General features: G+C 46.6%; 1 protein-coding gene across 2 annotated transcripts in view; it reads left to right on the plus strand.

Annotated features, from left to right (window-relative positions):
- smtnb (smoothelin b) overlaps positions 1 to 16,583 on the plus strand; it is a 41,581-nt gene that overhangs the window by 4,363 nt on the left and 20,635 nt on the right. For both annotated transcript variants that reach the window (XM_079269503.1, XM_079269504.1), the window contains exons 2-6: positions 8,049 to 8,206; positions 9,483 to 9,561; positions 9,653 to 9,734; positions 10,197 to 10,276; positions 15,968 to 16,061. In XM_079269503.1, the coding sequence (XP_079125629.1) occupies positions 8,049 to 8,206; positions 9,483 to 9,561; positions 9,653 to 9,734; positions 10,197 to 10,276; positions 15,968 to 16,061 (493 nt within the window). The remainder of the gene's footprint in view (positions 1 to 8,048; positions 8,207 to 9,482; positions 9,562 to 9,652; positions 9,735 to 10,196; positions 10,277 to 15,967; positions 16,062 to 16,583) is intronic.

Genomic DNA, 16,583 nt, shown 5'->3' on the forward strand with positions numbered 1-16,583 from the left:
CTACCAGTCAATGTCCAAATACACGGCCAGGCTGCAAGGAGATAAGGAGTCACTTGTTTTTTTGATACAGCAGGAAACTTCTGTTTCTGGATACTGCTATAAACAGCCGGCCGCTTTGGCTCTGAAGGGATGAGAAAAGAAAAGCCGGGGACTTTGTGCTGATGTGCATATGAAAGTCTATTCTTGGTCTTTGGCCTTTAAGTACTTTGTTGCTCTGGAACAATCATGCTGAGTAAGTGGCGCACACGTGCAGACTACTGCTTGTGCTCCGTGTCTATGAATTAACCAGTTCACTTAGAAAATATCACAAACTATTTTGGTTGAACAAATGTGCTAACACCCCTCCTGGCCAATGAGATGCCTATTTCTCTGCGGTTGTATGGGGATTAATCTCTGGCAATCAAAGATGTTGTGCATTAAAAAGAGGACCACTTACAAAGCTAGCGCCCCCTACAGGCCGCTCACTATCATTTCAACATGCTCCAAAATGATGCAGCGATTACGTCCACGTTTGCAATCTGTCAATCAGCGTGAAACCAGCGACAGGATGTGAATCGCAAACGGCAGAACCAACCTGTGGTTACTGACGGAGGCCAAAGAGTCGCAGCGTGACAAATTGGAGCAATTTTTGTAAGCATCAGATATGAGACAGACTCTGCTGTCAGAGCGGCTCTGGTGTTTTCGTCTGTGTGGGAACGAAGTGATCCAGCAGAGCGGGTTTCTATCACTGAGCTCCATCTGTCTGGATCGTCACGATGCCAAATGGAAAAGGTCTGGAGAAGGGATTGAAGGTGGTCTCCTTCGCCACCACCAGGTGTCTCTGGCTAGAGTTTGAATGCTTAAGGCTCCCAGAGTTTTGTTTTTGTGATAAATACTGTTTTCCAGGTGTTTTAGACTCTGAAGAAACACTTTTCAGATGTGTACAATCTACTCGATGGCTGCGGTTTCAAAGGTCGCCATGCTTTTATCTATAATGTCCCGATACGAGCAGACTTTCTCACTCATCAAATCGTAGAGGATTTAAAGATCAAAACTGACGATTATGTGTGTTTGATGTGTGCAGAAACTAGCTTAATCCACTTTAGATGAATTAATTACAGAGATGCTAGTAAAACTCCTTTAATGTTCAGCACCCATTTGCTTTGGCCAAAACACAGTCTCGCCTTTAAGCGGCCATGAGGACGGTGGAGTTTCAGCAGTCTTTGGCTTTACATTGGAATAAAGGTGTGGCTCTGTTTTATAGAGGAGAAAAAAAGCACGCATACAGGAATCTGCAAGCAGCTCTCTGCAGGATCAGAAATGTTTGGGTCTTTTTTGCCAAGTCACATCTTGAATTAAAGTCGTAAAAAAAAGATGCATGTATCACATTTCACAAGCTTAGGAAAGGATGGTTACACGAAAGAGAAAAGGGAGCGAAATGTAGAAACACTGGTTTGTCTTCTTGAAACTGGCTCCCTCGGGAAAGAGACATTTCCTGAGATCTGCGAGAAATCATCCAGCGGATGTTGATGTTTTGCTTTGCAAACCCACTGTTGTTAATGTTGTGGCATACTTGAGATAATAACAGCTGATCTGTTCAATTTTGTTTGGTTTTGTCTGTCTGTCACACACCGGTTGTTTTAGGTACTGTGCCGTTTCAGAGTCGGCACGGCGGGCTCTCATGGATCTATTAGAACAAACTGTTTGTGCTCTGCAGCCTCCCAAAGTGCTCTAACCACCCGCTCTGTTTCCTCTTGTGGGACATCCCTCTGTCCTCCTGGCTCTTTCCTCATCAAACCAAAAGAGCCTGTCACGCAGTGCTTCGGTTCGCCGGTGATGTCCCATATTTTGGAGAAGATTCATCATGCTGTAGCTCCTGCCGCGACCTGGGTCCGCTCACAGGACGAGGCCAGCTGAAGTGCAGGATCCAACACATTTATTTTATCTCTTTATTTATGACGGCTCCTTCCTGCTGGAATCTGTCAAACTGTCTCAGATCGTCTGCTTATGACCACGAGGTACTAACAAACTGTGGACAGCTCCCTCTCTCTGTGGGTTTCCTATGATGAGTATGTTGAACAAAGAAGCTGTGAAGAAAATTGGTACCAGAACCAATGCACCAATTGCACAAAAACAAAATGTACATAACATTGTCAAACAAACTCAACATTTGACCCAAGATCAGAGTGAATTGCCCTCAAACTTTGACTGCTGTGAAAGTGAATGGATGCTCAGTAATGCCCACGTGGTCTGTATGGGTTTAATAACGTACTGTTCTGGCAGTTTGTGTCAGAATGATGAGACATCCTTTTTGCCTACGTTGGCCGATGTGAAACCCTTTCGATGACCTGGAGCCCTCTCTGTGACCGGACCTGCAGCTCTGAGGCGAGACGCATTCGGGTTGGACAGAGAATGTGTGGAGCAGAGATCGAGCCCATTTTAAATATCTTCTACTGTGGACGATTACCAGATTGAGTCGATGGATAAGCAGCAATGCTGCGAGTTTGGAAATTGCTTTGAAGTCCTGCAAACATTTTGCAGTTGATTGTGTATGCACAATCAGGTGTGTGCTTATTAATCCATCAGCGCGTGGGGTCCACTGCACTAATGTAAGACTCTACTACGGGCATGAGTCCGTAACACGTGCGAGTCCAGATCTGTCTTCGGTGCTTCATTACAGTCGTACAGAACATAGTTGATGCCTGGACCCCCCCCCCCCTCTGGCCCACATGCATTCCTCCATGCGGCCGTTCTTTATGCCTGCTACCTCATGTGTAAAGGGGAGACACTTTTCCCAGGTCTGTCCTACCATCCGGTTATTAATAAAGGTTGAGCCTTCCCGCACATGTAGCTGCACTCACACAGAGCACATTGCCACATGTGCAGTCATCTCTCTTCTTCCCCGGCTTGTATATATTTCACAGGTACTCCCTCATTTTCTTTGAGACAATGAAGGCTCAGTGTGCACTGTAGCGCAACGAGTTTCGACCTTGAATCTGTTTCGGGTTCTTTGTTAATTTTTCAGCAGAGAGGTGACAAACTCCCTCTTCTGAGAAATCCAGGAGTCCCGTGCCTTGCAGGGCTCTCATGTATCCTTGTTGTATTTCCATTTTTGAGCAGGTGTGGTGTGTCGCCCGACTGTATGCGTGCATTGTTTTCGAGGCGGTTATAGCAGGGTTGGGCAATTGTTTTTCTCAAGGGGCCACATGAGGAAACAGGGACAGTTGTGGAGGGCCGGACCAATAGACTGAACTCAATCCTGCTCAATAGGATTCCACCTCTTTATAAAAAGCAGTAAATTGTAAATTACTTGAGTATTTCCACAACTTTGTACTTCCACTCCGCTACATCTCAGAGGGAAATATTGTACTTTTTACTCCACTACATTTGTCTGGCAGCTTTCGTTACTTTGCACATTATAATTGTTCAAACCCTTCCTAACTATCCAAACTGAACAACAAGTATAAAGGAGTTAAAATAAGCTCCAACGAAAACATCTGCAGCAGGAATAATGATCCAAAAATGATCCATATATAATAGTAAAACACTGGCAGGGTTGACTGACGTGTTTCTGCAGTATTAGTACTTTTATCACTATTTGTAGTCCAATCACCTCATTTTCAGCGAAATCTGGTCTGCGTTGGGCTTCAATGAGGAGACTCCAGGGTGGTACAAATATTTTTGAACTTTCTCACCCTCTTGGTCTTTCTCGATTTGTTTATTTGTGTCTCAATGTTTGTACCAGTCTGGCTTCCTCCGTGGCAGCTGGCAATCCACTTCAGCTACCCGGAGTGTCCCGTGTGTCCTTATAAGGGCAAACTCACTTGTGGGCTTGACACAAGTACATTTAAAGCACTGATCTGATCTGCTGCCTGGCTGCACTCTAACCTTATGGCTGCTCTGGAAATTATTACTGTAGCCCTCATTTCATGCACAAACACACAGTAACCCCTAACCCTTCTCTCATACCCATGCACGTGATCTCTACACACGCCTGCAGAAAGTATACATACCCCTTTGTGTCAGGGAGTTTTTCTCGACACGTCATAGTTCACAAAGTAGAAAGTGTTGAGCACAAAACGGCATTTGAGACACATGCACACCCACTGGGAGTCAAAAGGGCGGGTCTCGGCCTGAGGGGTCGTTGTGCTCCCAGACAGGGGTGTGTGTGTGCGTGCGGGTGAAGGTAGACGTTGTCCACACACCAGGCTGTGATGTTTGACCTGACTCTGGAAACACAACACAACTGCAGAGACGTGCATAGCATGTTGGGCTGGCTATTTGAAATGTGCGATTCTCGCGTCGCAAATTAATTCTAGTATTTATACCATAATGATACCTTTTTCGTCACCTTTCTTTCAGGTATATTTGAATGTTTTTCCTACACAATGCAGAATAAACACAGTCAAATTATAGTAATATGTAGTAAATAAATAGGAAATCTGACCAGGCTCTCAATACCAACTTTGTCACAAAAAGTATACCCATCCCTAAATAGTCTTTGAACTAACACGTGCTACCATTCAGCACCGAGACAATCCCATGTTTCAGTTGCTATGGATACATGCTCTAATATATGAAAGGGGGTGTAATTAAGGCAAATCTCAACTTGTGCAGCGTCTTCTTTCTATTTGCACTGTAATTTAGCCGAGTGGTCTTTTCCCTTCCACAGGTTTAATGTCATCCCGTTTCAGTGCTGCACCCACAGGTAGTTGTTACAACGTGTGCATTTAGCTCCGCTATGGACAGCAGAGCCATGAATAGCAGCACAGTATACTTTAACTACCTGAGGGACCTCGACTTCTTGCCATATTTTACCACTTCTGAGGCGGTTTCCGTGTGTGGCACAATAAATTAAACCGACCACACAAACTTAAAAATCCTATTTGAGTCTTTTTCATGTGTACCAGATGAGTTCAGAGGGTGTTGCTGTCCTCGGGAGTGTGTCGCCAGCTGGTCGGGATGACTGCTAAACCATGAAGTCTGTAATTGGATGTGATTGATTGAGCTGCGTCACTCGGGTGTCTCTGGACGGAGGTTTGAGGTTTTGACTCCGTAGAAAGTTGCTGCTCGGCAGGAAGTGACTCAAAGCGACCCAACGGTACGGCACAAGCCTGAGCAGGCCTGCTTGTGAAACATAAAACATTTCTTATATCCTACCAAATAAGGTAATCATTTGTCTGGTTTCTATCGGTGAGCAAAAAAAGAGTTGGGAAGACACATCTGTAAGCATTGCCGTGAAGAGGTTTCCCCAGTGTCTCCAGGGTTGTCTTCTCTCTGCTCACCCCGTCAGTCACAACCACCTCCTCCCTCCTGTTTGTTCTCCCACATTGTATATCGGGTGACTCCGCCAAAACCTCCAGGTGTGGCTGTCACCGAGGACACAGTGATGGGTCCTCGGTTTGTGCGGCAGACCAGACTGTAACGTTAGGTGCCGACAGCTCGGTGACGGCATCGTTTATCAGTCTAACATATGTGTGAGTGTGAGCTATTGGTGTTATTTGTGACTCGTACGTCTGTTAGCAGCAGGGGCCTGAGGAAAAGCTTTCTGTCTCGGAGTAACGGCTGCTCCCTGGGACACAGCGTGGTTGTTTTGAGCCACAGTGGCAGTTGGTCTGTGGTTTGGTTTGAAAAATGCCTTTGGGGGACGGACGGTCAGTGGTGTAAGGTGCTGTCACTGTGTAACTGCAACTGCTGTTGTTGTTGCCTCTCCACTCCCACTGACTGGAGGTTTTGTCAAACGGACTCTGTTTCCACGCGAGTGTGTGTGTGTTTCCGTCTCTGTTACTTTAACGGTCACTCTGTTGTCTTTGGCAGGCTCTCAGGTTTAAGGTGTGTTTTATTTGCTCGGGTTACGCCCACTCATCACCTTCCTGTGCGAGGAAGTTATTGGTCGACCTTTCAAATACATGAAGGAAAAGTCAGTTGCAGCTGCTGGATCAGTGCCAGTTGAATTGAGTGTACAAATGTTGCAACCGGTCCAGACTGACTCGACATACAGCCTGTCTGTGCTCCGATTGGTCCATGTTGTGTTAGAGCTGGTAAAAGTCAAAGTGCTGACGTGCACATGTCGAGTTATTTTTCGTCTACCCGTTTTCATCACATCATGACTATAATTCCCCGCTCTGTGCTTGTATTTCAATTCAAGATTACAGTAACTGATGTGGGCAGTTCTGCAGTCTGTCACATGCTCCGAGTTTAGGAGTCGTCTTTGTCTGTTGAGCATTTTCTTATGTGAGTTTTGATTGATGTTTAAACTGACATGCACGGAACAAAGTCCAAAAATACAGCCTGTCTTGAAACGCTAAGCAGAAGTTATTGTTTTTAGAGTAGAGGCCAAGGCATGAGCCTGTTCTGGTTATAGCTCAATAATGAATAAATAAATCAGTCAGTCCGAAAACTTGGCTGCGCACTGGCTGTATAATCACATCATGAAATTCATTCAACACTAAGCTTGACAGTGTGGTAACAGCCTGCTCCCTCGAGTGTTTGTTTAGTGTGTGTGTGTGTGTGTGTGTGTGTGTGTGTGTGTGTGTGTGTGTGTGTGTGTGTGTGTGTGTGTGTGGGGGCGGCATGTGAGAGAGACACTGGACAATGATAGAAATGAGCAAGTGTGTTCTCATTTCCTCTGGGTTGTTTCATCATCTCCCTGCTGGGTCAGACCCAAACCCAGTTCCTGATCGTCACATTTCGCGAGCACCTCTTTCCTTGTGAGTCAGCAGGAATGTGAGGAATGACCTTTCCCACCCAGCACTCATCTGCCCTTTTTTAGGCATACCCGAGTCCAGCTTCTCTTTCACTTTGTCGTCCTTTCTCCCCGTTCACAGCTTTACTTTCCCCTCTTATTCTTCTCCTCCTTCCTCATCCTGCTTTCTGTCAGCTCAGCACTTTAAATTCTCACAAATTGCAGTACATAGGAGAGCCCCTCTGAGCTAGTGCAGCTCGGGCTGCATATGTTGTCAAACCTCAGTGAGACCTCAAAACCACCGGCCCGCTTCATCTCTCGTGAGTGTGTGTTTGTGCGTGACGTGTATCAGGAAAGCCTGCCAGAGGAGCAGGAGCTGCTCATCTCTGCATGTGTTGACAGGTATCCCGCTGTTGAGATCTGTCTCTCATTTGACAGGAGAGGGCTCCCTCTACCCTCCCAGGCTCACGGCTGTCGCTGACATGAAAGCATCGATGGCCCTGGCTGGTGTGTCTGTCTGCAGGCGTGTCTTACCACCTTAATTACTCCTCTTTTGCTTGAAAAAAACAAACCTTTTCGAACTAATAGCCGCTCGGAGCGATGAAATGGCTCAGTGAGTGTTTTTAAGTGAGCCACTTCAACATCCGAGACTCTGGGGCCTCCTGCAGCCTGGCTACTGTTCAACCGAGATAAATTACAGCCTGAGAAGAACGCACTTCTTTCTCATAGCCCAGCTCCAGCTGTTGCCGAGCCTGTTTCTCATCGTCTGCTGCTGGCTCACGAGGCTCTGTCTCTTCACATTAGTGGAGTCGGGTCACCTGTCATCACCAATCGATCAGCCGTTCATCGACCCTGCTGACCCTGTAACTCCCTACCGCACATTTAAAAACAAGCCTGGGCCGTTTAGTCTAAGGCTGTCTGGATGTCCCCACACCTGACTGATACTTACTGTATGTTTGTTACCCGTCACCTGTGACTCTGGTTAGGCTGCCGTCAATAGCGAAGACCAATAGTGTGCAGCCATGCTAGCGTACGTTATTGTCCTTGTTTGACAGCGTTTATTACAGAGGGCTGGAGACGGACAGAAGTTGGAGCTATGACTCTACACTATGAGCCCTACAGCTCTGCTTATTCGCCGCCCTGTACTTCCTCTGACAACAAGCCTGCGTGGTGCTGCTGAAGCAGTGGATCCTTGTATAACTGTGTGGCCGTGTCCTGACCATGCTTCTGTGGCGTGTAGGCTACTTGCTCATAGATGGCGATGTAAGAGCGACAAGTGTCTAATCTTTGCAACACAAATATTTGGCGTCCTGCTGTGTTAGCACGCGTTCCACACTTGTCTTCATGCCCTCTTTGTGTTTGTCTTTGCATGTTGCACATGCAGCTGGATGGAACCGTGGATCTGGACGAGAGGCGCCTCATCCGTTCAGCCATCCGGGAGTTGAGGAGCAGAGAGATCGAGGACATGGAGGCCGCTCTGGCCGGCAAGAGATTCCGGCCCACACGCCTCAAACAGCAGGAGGACAAGGAGAACCAGCACAGGTAAGATCACGTGCACACATGCACACAGAGAGCAGTCCTAATGACAAGCTACACCAGTCCAGGTGAACCGGGAATGCTGAGAAAACACTCAGAAAACCCAGATGGAGCGTTCCTCAACTCCAGTGGGAAAAGAGAAACGTCTGGAAAAGTCAATTCAGGAAATCATAGGGGACAGAAGCAACTGCAACCGCAGTACATTTTCCATTGTTTATGCACATTTCACAGAAAGTACTTTCACATTAAAAAATGTGTCCTTCTGTCACATTACCCCGCGTCAGAGTCAAATTGAAGTAGTTCTCCTCAGCTCATTTGTTTGTCCTTCTCAGTGTTTCTCCACTTCAGTAACACACCATTCCCAGCTCGTGTCATTCAGCCGAGGAATGTGGACAAACTGAAAACTCAGCTCTAAAGACACCTTTTCCATCTTGTCAACAAATCGTCTTTTTGCTTTCAAACTGAATGAGAAACGAGACAAGCAGGCTTAAATATTGAAGAAGATCATCTTGGTGTTACTGTAAACATTGTGGCCTATAAGTCTTCATCAAACCTCACCTTTATTAAAAATGTGGTGATTTATGTAATTTGAGGGATCAATGCAGGTTTTTTTTCCAACAAACTTCACAAAAACATAACTCGTATGAAATCAAACAGTGTAGGAATTTGAAGCTTTAACGGTCTGAACGTTTTTCTCCGTGTGGATGAGATGAGCTCTGCAGGTCAGGATGCACTAACTCTTGGAACAGGTGTTCATGAATGACTGGACTGGAGCACAACAAAAGATGTAACACCATGTGAAGAGGATGCTCAACCTTCTGCTGTCGTTCTCTGTCACTGAATCCTATTAAGACTGGTTAAGACACACACACACACACACACACACATAACAAACGCATATGAAAGTTGCAATTATCCCGCGCCTCTCAGTGGTGGAATGTGAAATATTCCACACATCCTTTAATACCACCGACTGGAGCAGATAATGGGAGAACTGGAGGAGGGTATGAGTAATAGAAACCAGCATAAAAGTGAGCAGTGAAATGGAGAAATATGCGGCTGCAATGAGGGGAGGATGCGAGCGGCCTTTTTTTAGGCGCTGTGTGTCATTGCTGTCCGATCTGTTATGCCAGAGTATCACTTTTTCCACGCTCGACTTGGGAGCGTTTCCTCTGATAAACTGTGGGTTATCATGGAGTTGTCTTCTGAGAGGCCTCAGAGTAGTCAGTGATGCCCACAATTTTGTATTTGTATATTTTAAGTCTCTCGCTCTCTCTCTCAGGTCTGAATATAACGACAACTTGGACGTCCTGTCACGAGAACTGCAATCAATCCAGGACATCGATGAGCTCACGAAAATGGTGAGTATATTAACGGGCAAGAAAGAAAAAAATGATGGTGACTCTGCATGCTTGTCCTGTTCAAACTGAGATTTCGTGTGTTTGGGTAAAGCTCCGTGCCGCCGGCGAGTACGAGGAGAGGAAGATGATCAGAGCAGCCATCCGACAAGTCCGAGATGAACAGCAGCAGCAAGGTGAGTCCTGCTGTTTGGTAACATGTTGTCATGCTGTGTCTGTATGTCTGTTAAATAGAATACCACGTGAAAGATGCATCTTTTAACGGAGTAGATTAAACGACGCCAGCTGTGTGATTGTAACAAAACACCGTGAGCCAAAAAGACAATGATGATGTGATAGTCTGCTTCAGTCTTGATGTAAATGCATCATTAAAGTGGGAGAGATGGCGGACTGTCTGTGTTGGCCATAGTTACTGTGGCAGATGTGGCCATGATGCTCGATCAGATAGTGGATTCCTGTCATTCCTTAGCGCTGTCTGGCTTGTGCGAGGCCCCTGTCACTGACTGTCAGGACACCTCGGATAATCTTGTCTGATCTGTGTTTTCTCTTCTCATAATTTCAGAAATGACCAGATGTTTGACATCAGGTGGGATAACGAGTCACCTACTTTATTCGAACTATTGTGCCGTGTTTTTTAGGGCCTGTGGAGCGGGGCAAAGCTCCGGGTCGCTGCCTTGAGCCTGAGAGTGTGGAGCCCCAGAGCAGCATGGGAACTGAGGTGAGTACAGACGAGTTAATAGAGCGATCTTTATGGATTTCACGTCACTGCATGAACGCCACATGAACAGCTGATGGGTAACTGTCTCTGATCTAATACTCACTCCTGTCAGCTTCCATTTGCAAAAATGAACCGAGCACGGACTCATTTGTGGTTGCTGAGTTCGTTTGCGTGGCGGCAGTGACCACTGAGGTTTCTCTGCTGCCGCAATGAAGAATGCAGCAAACGACAAGAGTTTTGTGGCTGGAGTCACACACACTGTCATGAACGTGGTACTACACGCACACACAGACACGCACACAAAACGCATGCTTTGGCTGCCTCGGAGCAAAGAATGCGCAATTGTTTTCTACATCCTCAGTCAGACTTTGTTATGAGTAAGTATGAGGAGAAAGATATCATTTCGGTCTCGCAGTCGCTGTCATTTGGCCCCACATCTGTCTGTACAGCGTTTAACACCGTGAGACAACAAAGCACACTGACGTAGAGATTTTAGAGTGAGGGAGACGAATGGTCTAAAACTCAGACGTCTCTCTCAGCCCTCTGGTGGATGATAACGAACTGTGTCCTCAGAGTTGACCTCAACGTTTTATCATTTTCAGCGTTGTTATCAACATCGTGGTTGCTGAAGCCAACATGATGAGAAGACATGAGGCTTAACTGCTTGCGAGAGTCTGCCAGGAGCCAGATGTTATCTCATCTGCTGCGTTTGATCACAGTTTTTTCGATGAATGCTCCGTTTCCAGAGGATTAGATGTCTGTGGAGGAAAAGCAAAGTTACTTCTTACAGCATGTGGTCACCGTTGCTTTGACTCAAGCTTTTTTGATTGATGGAGGAACACCTGATACAATCGGTTGCATTATCAGAGTTCTGTCGGTTCCTGTGAAAGCAGACTTTTTCCCGCCGCAGTGACGTGAAGGGAGAAAAATGAAAGGCTGTTGGTATTTGTCCCATTGTCTGTTGTAGCTCGTGCTTTGTGTGTGTGTGTGTGTGTGTGTGTGTGTGTGTGTGTGTGTGTGTGTGTGTGTGTGTGTGTGTGTGTGTGTGTGTGTGTGTGTGTGTGTGTGTGTGTGTGTGTGTGTGTGTGTGTGTGTGTGTGGACAGGACACAATGACAGCATGCTGGCGTCACAGGATGCTCTGACATTCAAGCCTTTTTACCTCACTTCCTGTAAGATAGCTGAGCTGTACGGCTTGGCTAGTTGGTGTAATGGGTCAAAGGGGGGGGGGGGGGGGGGTTGGAGATCTGGATGACGAGGAGAACGGGCGGGGGTGGTTCGGACAGACAGGCAGGCAGCCCACCAGCTGTGCCTCAGCAGCCCAGTCTGTGCTGGAATGGGGTCGAGGCCAAAAACAACATCAGCCACCAGCAGCAGGGCTCCTTCCACTCACATCATCGCAGCGGATCTCTTTGAGCTGCGTGCAATTGTCCCGTGGCAGCTGGAGGTCATAGATAGGCCTCAACAGCAGCCAAACACGCACGCAATAAATGTGTACACTTCCAGCAGCTTCAAACAAACACCAGCTCAAAGTAACAACACCTTGTGATGGCAAATATATAGCGTATATGCATGCTTGATTAGTGGATCGACGTAGCTGTAATTGTACCGGAATCCAACACCCATTAGAAGGCAACGACTGTATTTAATGCCACGCAAGGACGGCCAATGTACAGTAACAGTTTCGTTTTTGTATGAGAAACCAGACTATAAAAACAAACAGATGATATGTATGCAGCCCCCAAAAAAGTACCAGAAGGAAAAAGTGCAAAATATTCAATAATTGAAATGAGGTCATCTAGTCTTACTGCAGCAGTTGGAGGAATTGTAGGTCAAAATTAAGACGGAGTGTGTCAGAAGTTAATGTGTCAACCAGGCAACCCTTTAACCTGTAAGAAGTGTGTGTGTGTGTGTGTGTGTGTGTGTGTGTGTGGTGGGGGGGGGGGGGGGGGGTCAGATCCCTTTGGAGACAGAATGGGAGGGAGGGGAAGTCAAGGGAGTGGCTTGTTGGTAATATGTGTGGTGGTGGAGTGTGTGAGAGAGAGTGTGTGTGAGATGTGATGTGGCTGAGGGAGTAGAGCGACAGAATAGAGGACGTCCTGACTCCAAGAGGTTTACTGCTGAGAGAGAGAGAGAGAGAGAGAGAGAGAGAGAGAGAGAGAGAGAGAGAGAGAGAGAGAGAGAGAGAGAGAGAGAGAGAGAGAGAGAGAGAGAGAGAGAGAGAGAGAGAGAGAGAGAGAGAGAGAGAGAGAGAGAGAGAGAGAGAGAGAGAGAGAGAGCGCGAGCGAGCTCTGCTGTCACAGATCAAATTCTCCTCTCTGACGGTCTTTAGCTGTTTCTATGCTCTGGAAGGCCATTTGAATTCGATCTGTGCTTGTTTCTGTCTGACTGAAGAATGGGACGTACCTGCCTCTCTGCTTACCTTTCAGGTTTGTGTACATAATGTTTTATTGCTGAATCGGACGGTTTTTTGGTCACGTAAGTTGACTGTTTAACTCTTCGGATGTAGATGACACCTTAATGATGCATGACATGAAACTGGGTCATTGACACGTGCTAGAATTGTTCAATTAAGGCAGCAACATAACTTGATACGAATTCAAGTTAAAGAGAAATCTTGAGTATTCAACACTTTAGTAAATGAATCCTGTGAGATGTCTCTGTGAGGTTTGCAAGGTGTGTAGGTGTGTAGGGAGAGCTCAGGTAGGCTGTCGGGTAGGCGGGTGTTGCAGCTCCAGACAGAGTTTTGTTTGCTCTCTGATCGCATCATAAACATGTTGCAAGAGGAGACCTGAGGAAAGACTAGTTTTTAACTGTCTTGAAGCTTATATTGTTTGCAATAGAGAGGGTTTAGCAGACTTCGGAGATGAGTTGTGCTTCAGGGAAAAAAGTACAGTCGATCCATTTTAAAAAGACCAGAAAATACGCTTCGATTGGCATGTGATGATGTGCAGTCAGTAGAAATGGGAATGAGGCTAAGGACTGAGTTTTTTTTTTTGTGGTTTCCCTCACTCCAGACTGTGTGTGTGTGTGATATTGAGATGATCGCTTCTTCATTCCAGCTACCGTATTTCAGTTATTGGAGGTAAGCCGAGTGTGTGGCTCCTCAGGCTGCAGTGTTGGAAAGAGAGCCGCCAGGCTTCTCCTCTCGACCATGTGGAGGTCATGGGAAGACCCTCTGAAGGTCTGACCCTACCAGCGTTGTGATGGATTTTACTTCCATGGAAAGTTGGAGCATTGCACCCCAGCATGTTGACATGTAGCTGATCTTAGCGGTCGGAGTCGGTAGGTGACGGAGGTGTGTGCCTCAGCTCGGCCTCGTTGTTCTTATTTGTTTGTGGAGTTGAGGGTTCAGAGGAATCCAGATGGCCGACGCCTCGCTGTGGTCACAATAGAGGACAGTTGTTTTTGTGTTTACGCGTTTGAGCTTTTTGCAACTGTAGTCCAAAGCGAGCAGGCTCCTGAGGCCGCATGGGATGAGCGGTTCGTGCGCGGGACGGTGTTGGTCAGGTCTTCACGGTCGGGGCCAGAGGGAAGCCGCTAATGACAGCATGGTGGCTGGCAGCAGGTTCGCAGCTCTGGTCTGCGTCTCCAGTTCCACTTCAGCTTCCCCCTTTTTTTCCCCCCTCTGCCTCGCTGTCTGTGAGAAATGTGTTCCCTGTGGTTTAGTGGGAGCTGTGAAATGATGGCTGTCTGTCTGACTGCTGGTAGAAGCAGGAGAGGGAGAGGAGGGGCTGGTGAGGGAAGGCTTGTCCTCTCTAATTGTGTTTATGGCTCAAACTAAATGATCTCCTCCTGTGACTCTTTGATTGAGTGACTCCACTCTGAAGGAGAGTGCCCTTTGTGTGGGACCTCTGGCATTATTACGCTGTAGTGCCTCCGAGTCTTTTGTGTTGTTGCTGAAGACTGTTCGTGTCCTCCAAACTCATCAGACACTGTAATGACTCATTAAATCAGCATTCCACTAAATTCTCAGTCTGTGAGCAACATTTAGTGGGTTTTTTTTATGCCCCAGAATTTGTGCTGCCACTTTTTTCCTCCACAGGGGAAAAAGTTGAAGCCATGGAAAAAATAACACGGGAGCACCTTCTATGTAGATTTGCACTGCTGTGATGTCACATGTAGTATTTCAATGATCTCGCTTTTCTGAAAGATTTCTTTCACAAACGATTTTACCAAGAAAACTTCACTCATTTGACTCGTTTTTATTCACTCTTATCTCACTCCATTCAATGATGTGGTGTCTTTGTTTTGAACCTGAACAGTGCCGTTCCAGATTCACCTTTCCTGTTTGTCCTGACGTCTCCTCAGCGGCGTCTCATTAAAGTTTCTCTTCGGTGATTGAGCCGCTCCGCCCTGTCATCTGCCCAAGGTGGGGAAGACAGAGCAGAAAGCCTCGAGGCTTTTCTCACCTCTGCCTCTCGCTCGTGTTGGAATTTTATTTTGTGTTCGGTTTTTCTCTGATCACACACTGCATTGATTAAAAGCCTCTTTTTGTTTTTTAAACACAAAGGTGTGACTTATAAGATCCAATCTGTAGCTGCTGGTGTCCAACTGTGCCAGTCTCTTGTGCAGGATAACATAGTTTACACATGGACAACTGATTTTGGCGTGTAATTGTGTGGTCTTCCTTTGCTTGCTTGAGAGCTTGTGAATGTGTTTTCAGAAGCGTTTTTGAAGTAATTGTAGGCTGTAGAGCTGGTATTGTAGTTTCAGTATGTAAGGTCACATCCTGTATGGTTTTTCAGGATCCACCCAAACCTTTTGTGGGACTATTCTTAAACCAGATTGCTCTCGTAAAACACCTTTAAGGAGTTGTTGTGCCGTGATATAGTTCATCATTTCAAATGAGCTACAGAATGCCTCATACCACCTGAAGTTCCACACGCAGGAGGGTTTCTTTTCCCTTTTAAAGGAAATGTTTGCAAGTCCTCGGAGTGTTATGGATTACGTGTGTAGGTGTGTGTGTGTGTGTGTGTGTGAGATCACACGTGCTCGAAGGAGCCTTATTTGGGCAGCTGATTCTCCTGTGGAGTAGTTCAAGTTCAGGCACCAGAGGCCCAACGGTAGTGCCGGCATCTTCATCTTTTCCCCCTCCGTCCTCCCCTCCTACACCTCTCTTGTTTCCTCTCCATATGCCAAAATACTCCTGCTTCTCCACCGAGATCTCCCCCTGCTGTGACGTTCCGCTATCGGTGCAGGTTAGGGCCAGAGTGCTGCGCAAAGAGCTATATTTTGTCAGATTACAGGTAATCTTGAAGGAGTGGGAGCTGCCCGAGTCAAGTCGGGCTGTAAAGTAGAGATATGTCGCTCTCTCTCTCTCTCTCTCTCTCTCTCGCTCTCTCGCTCTCTCGCTCTCTCGCTCTCTCTCTCTCTCTCTCTCTCTCTCTCTCTCTCTCTGACGTATACAATGGAAAATAAAACAGATCTTTACTTTTCCAGCTGGCCAAACATGTTGCTCTTCGTGGCTGGAGCATTTGACCTCAACCTGCAACAAAAGACTGTTGTGATCACCAGCTGACCTCAAACAGATGATCGTAGGGATGATGTTTACGCTCTGGTTTTGATCAGAGGAGTGGGTTGGCCGTTTGTCCCCAATAAAAACCTGACGACATTAAAGAGCATGATGCATCTGGAGCTTCATTGAGATGCTCATTGCATGAGTGTTTCTTTGTTCTTGTTTGTTTTACAGGAGACAGAGAGTCACAGTGATCACAGTATCCGATCTCAGATCCTGGAGTTACGCGGCCAGCAGACACAACAAAGCAGAGAGCTGCAGAGAAAAGGTGAGAAACACTCGCTCAGTAACAAACTGCTTGTGACAGACTGCATATCGTCTGCATGCTCTGCACAGTTGGGTCCGGTTTAGCCGTGCCACACTTTAGGAATCGTTGAAACACTAAATCCTTTATGTGCTGTAAACTTTTACCCAAAGGTCAAGTTTGAGTAAGAACTTACAACGGGAAGCCAACACTGACCAACTCTGTTGCGTTTACGTGGCTGCATACATCCGTCTTGATGCAATTTCCTCTTCACTGCCTGTTAAAATAGTCGGCTGAAGGAGCCGTTCTCCTGAGGTGGCGGTCAGGAGGTCGTATTAGTTCAGGCTCCTTCATCTGACTTTATTAACCGTTTGGAGTCACTCACAGCCAGAGGCTTAATGACAGTGGCTTCTTAAGTGTGAAGTCATTTCATTAACCACCTTTAATAAAGTAGTATGAATGCCTTCAGGAGGGGATGAATGTGCTTCGTCCACTTGAATCCTTGAAACTTTGCAGGTACAGAGCTGACGGTGAATAGCTTGTAAA

This window comes from Melanostigma gelatinosum (genome assembly GCF_949748355.1).
Source record: "Melanostigma gelatinosum genome assembly, chromosome: 6".
Classification (NCBI taxonomy): Eukaryota; Metazoa; Chordata; class Actinopteri; order Perciformes; family Zoarcidae; genus Melanostigma; species Melanostigma gelatinosum.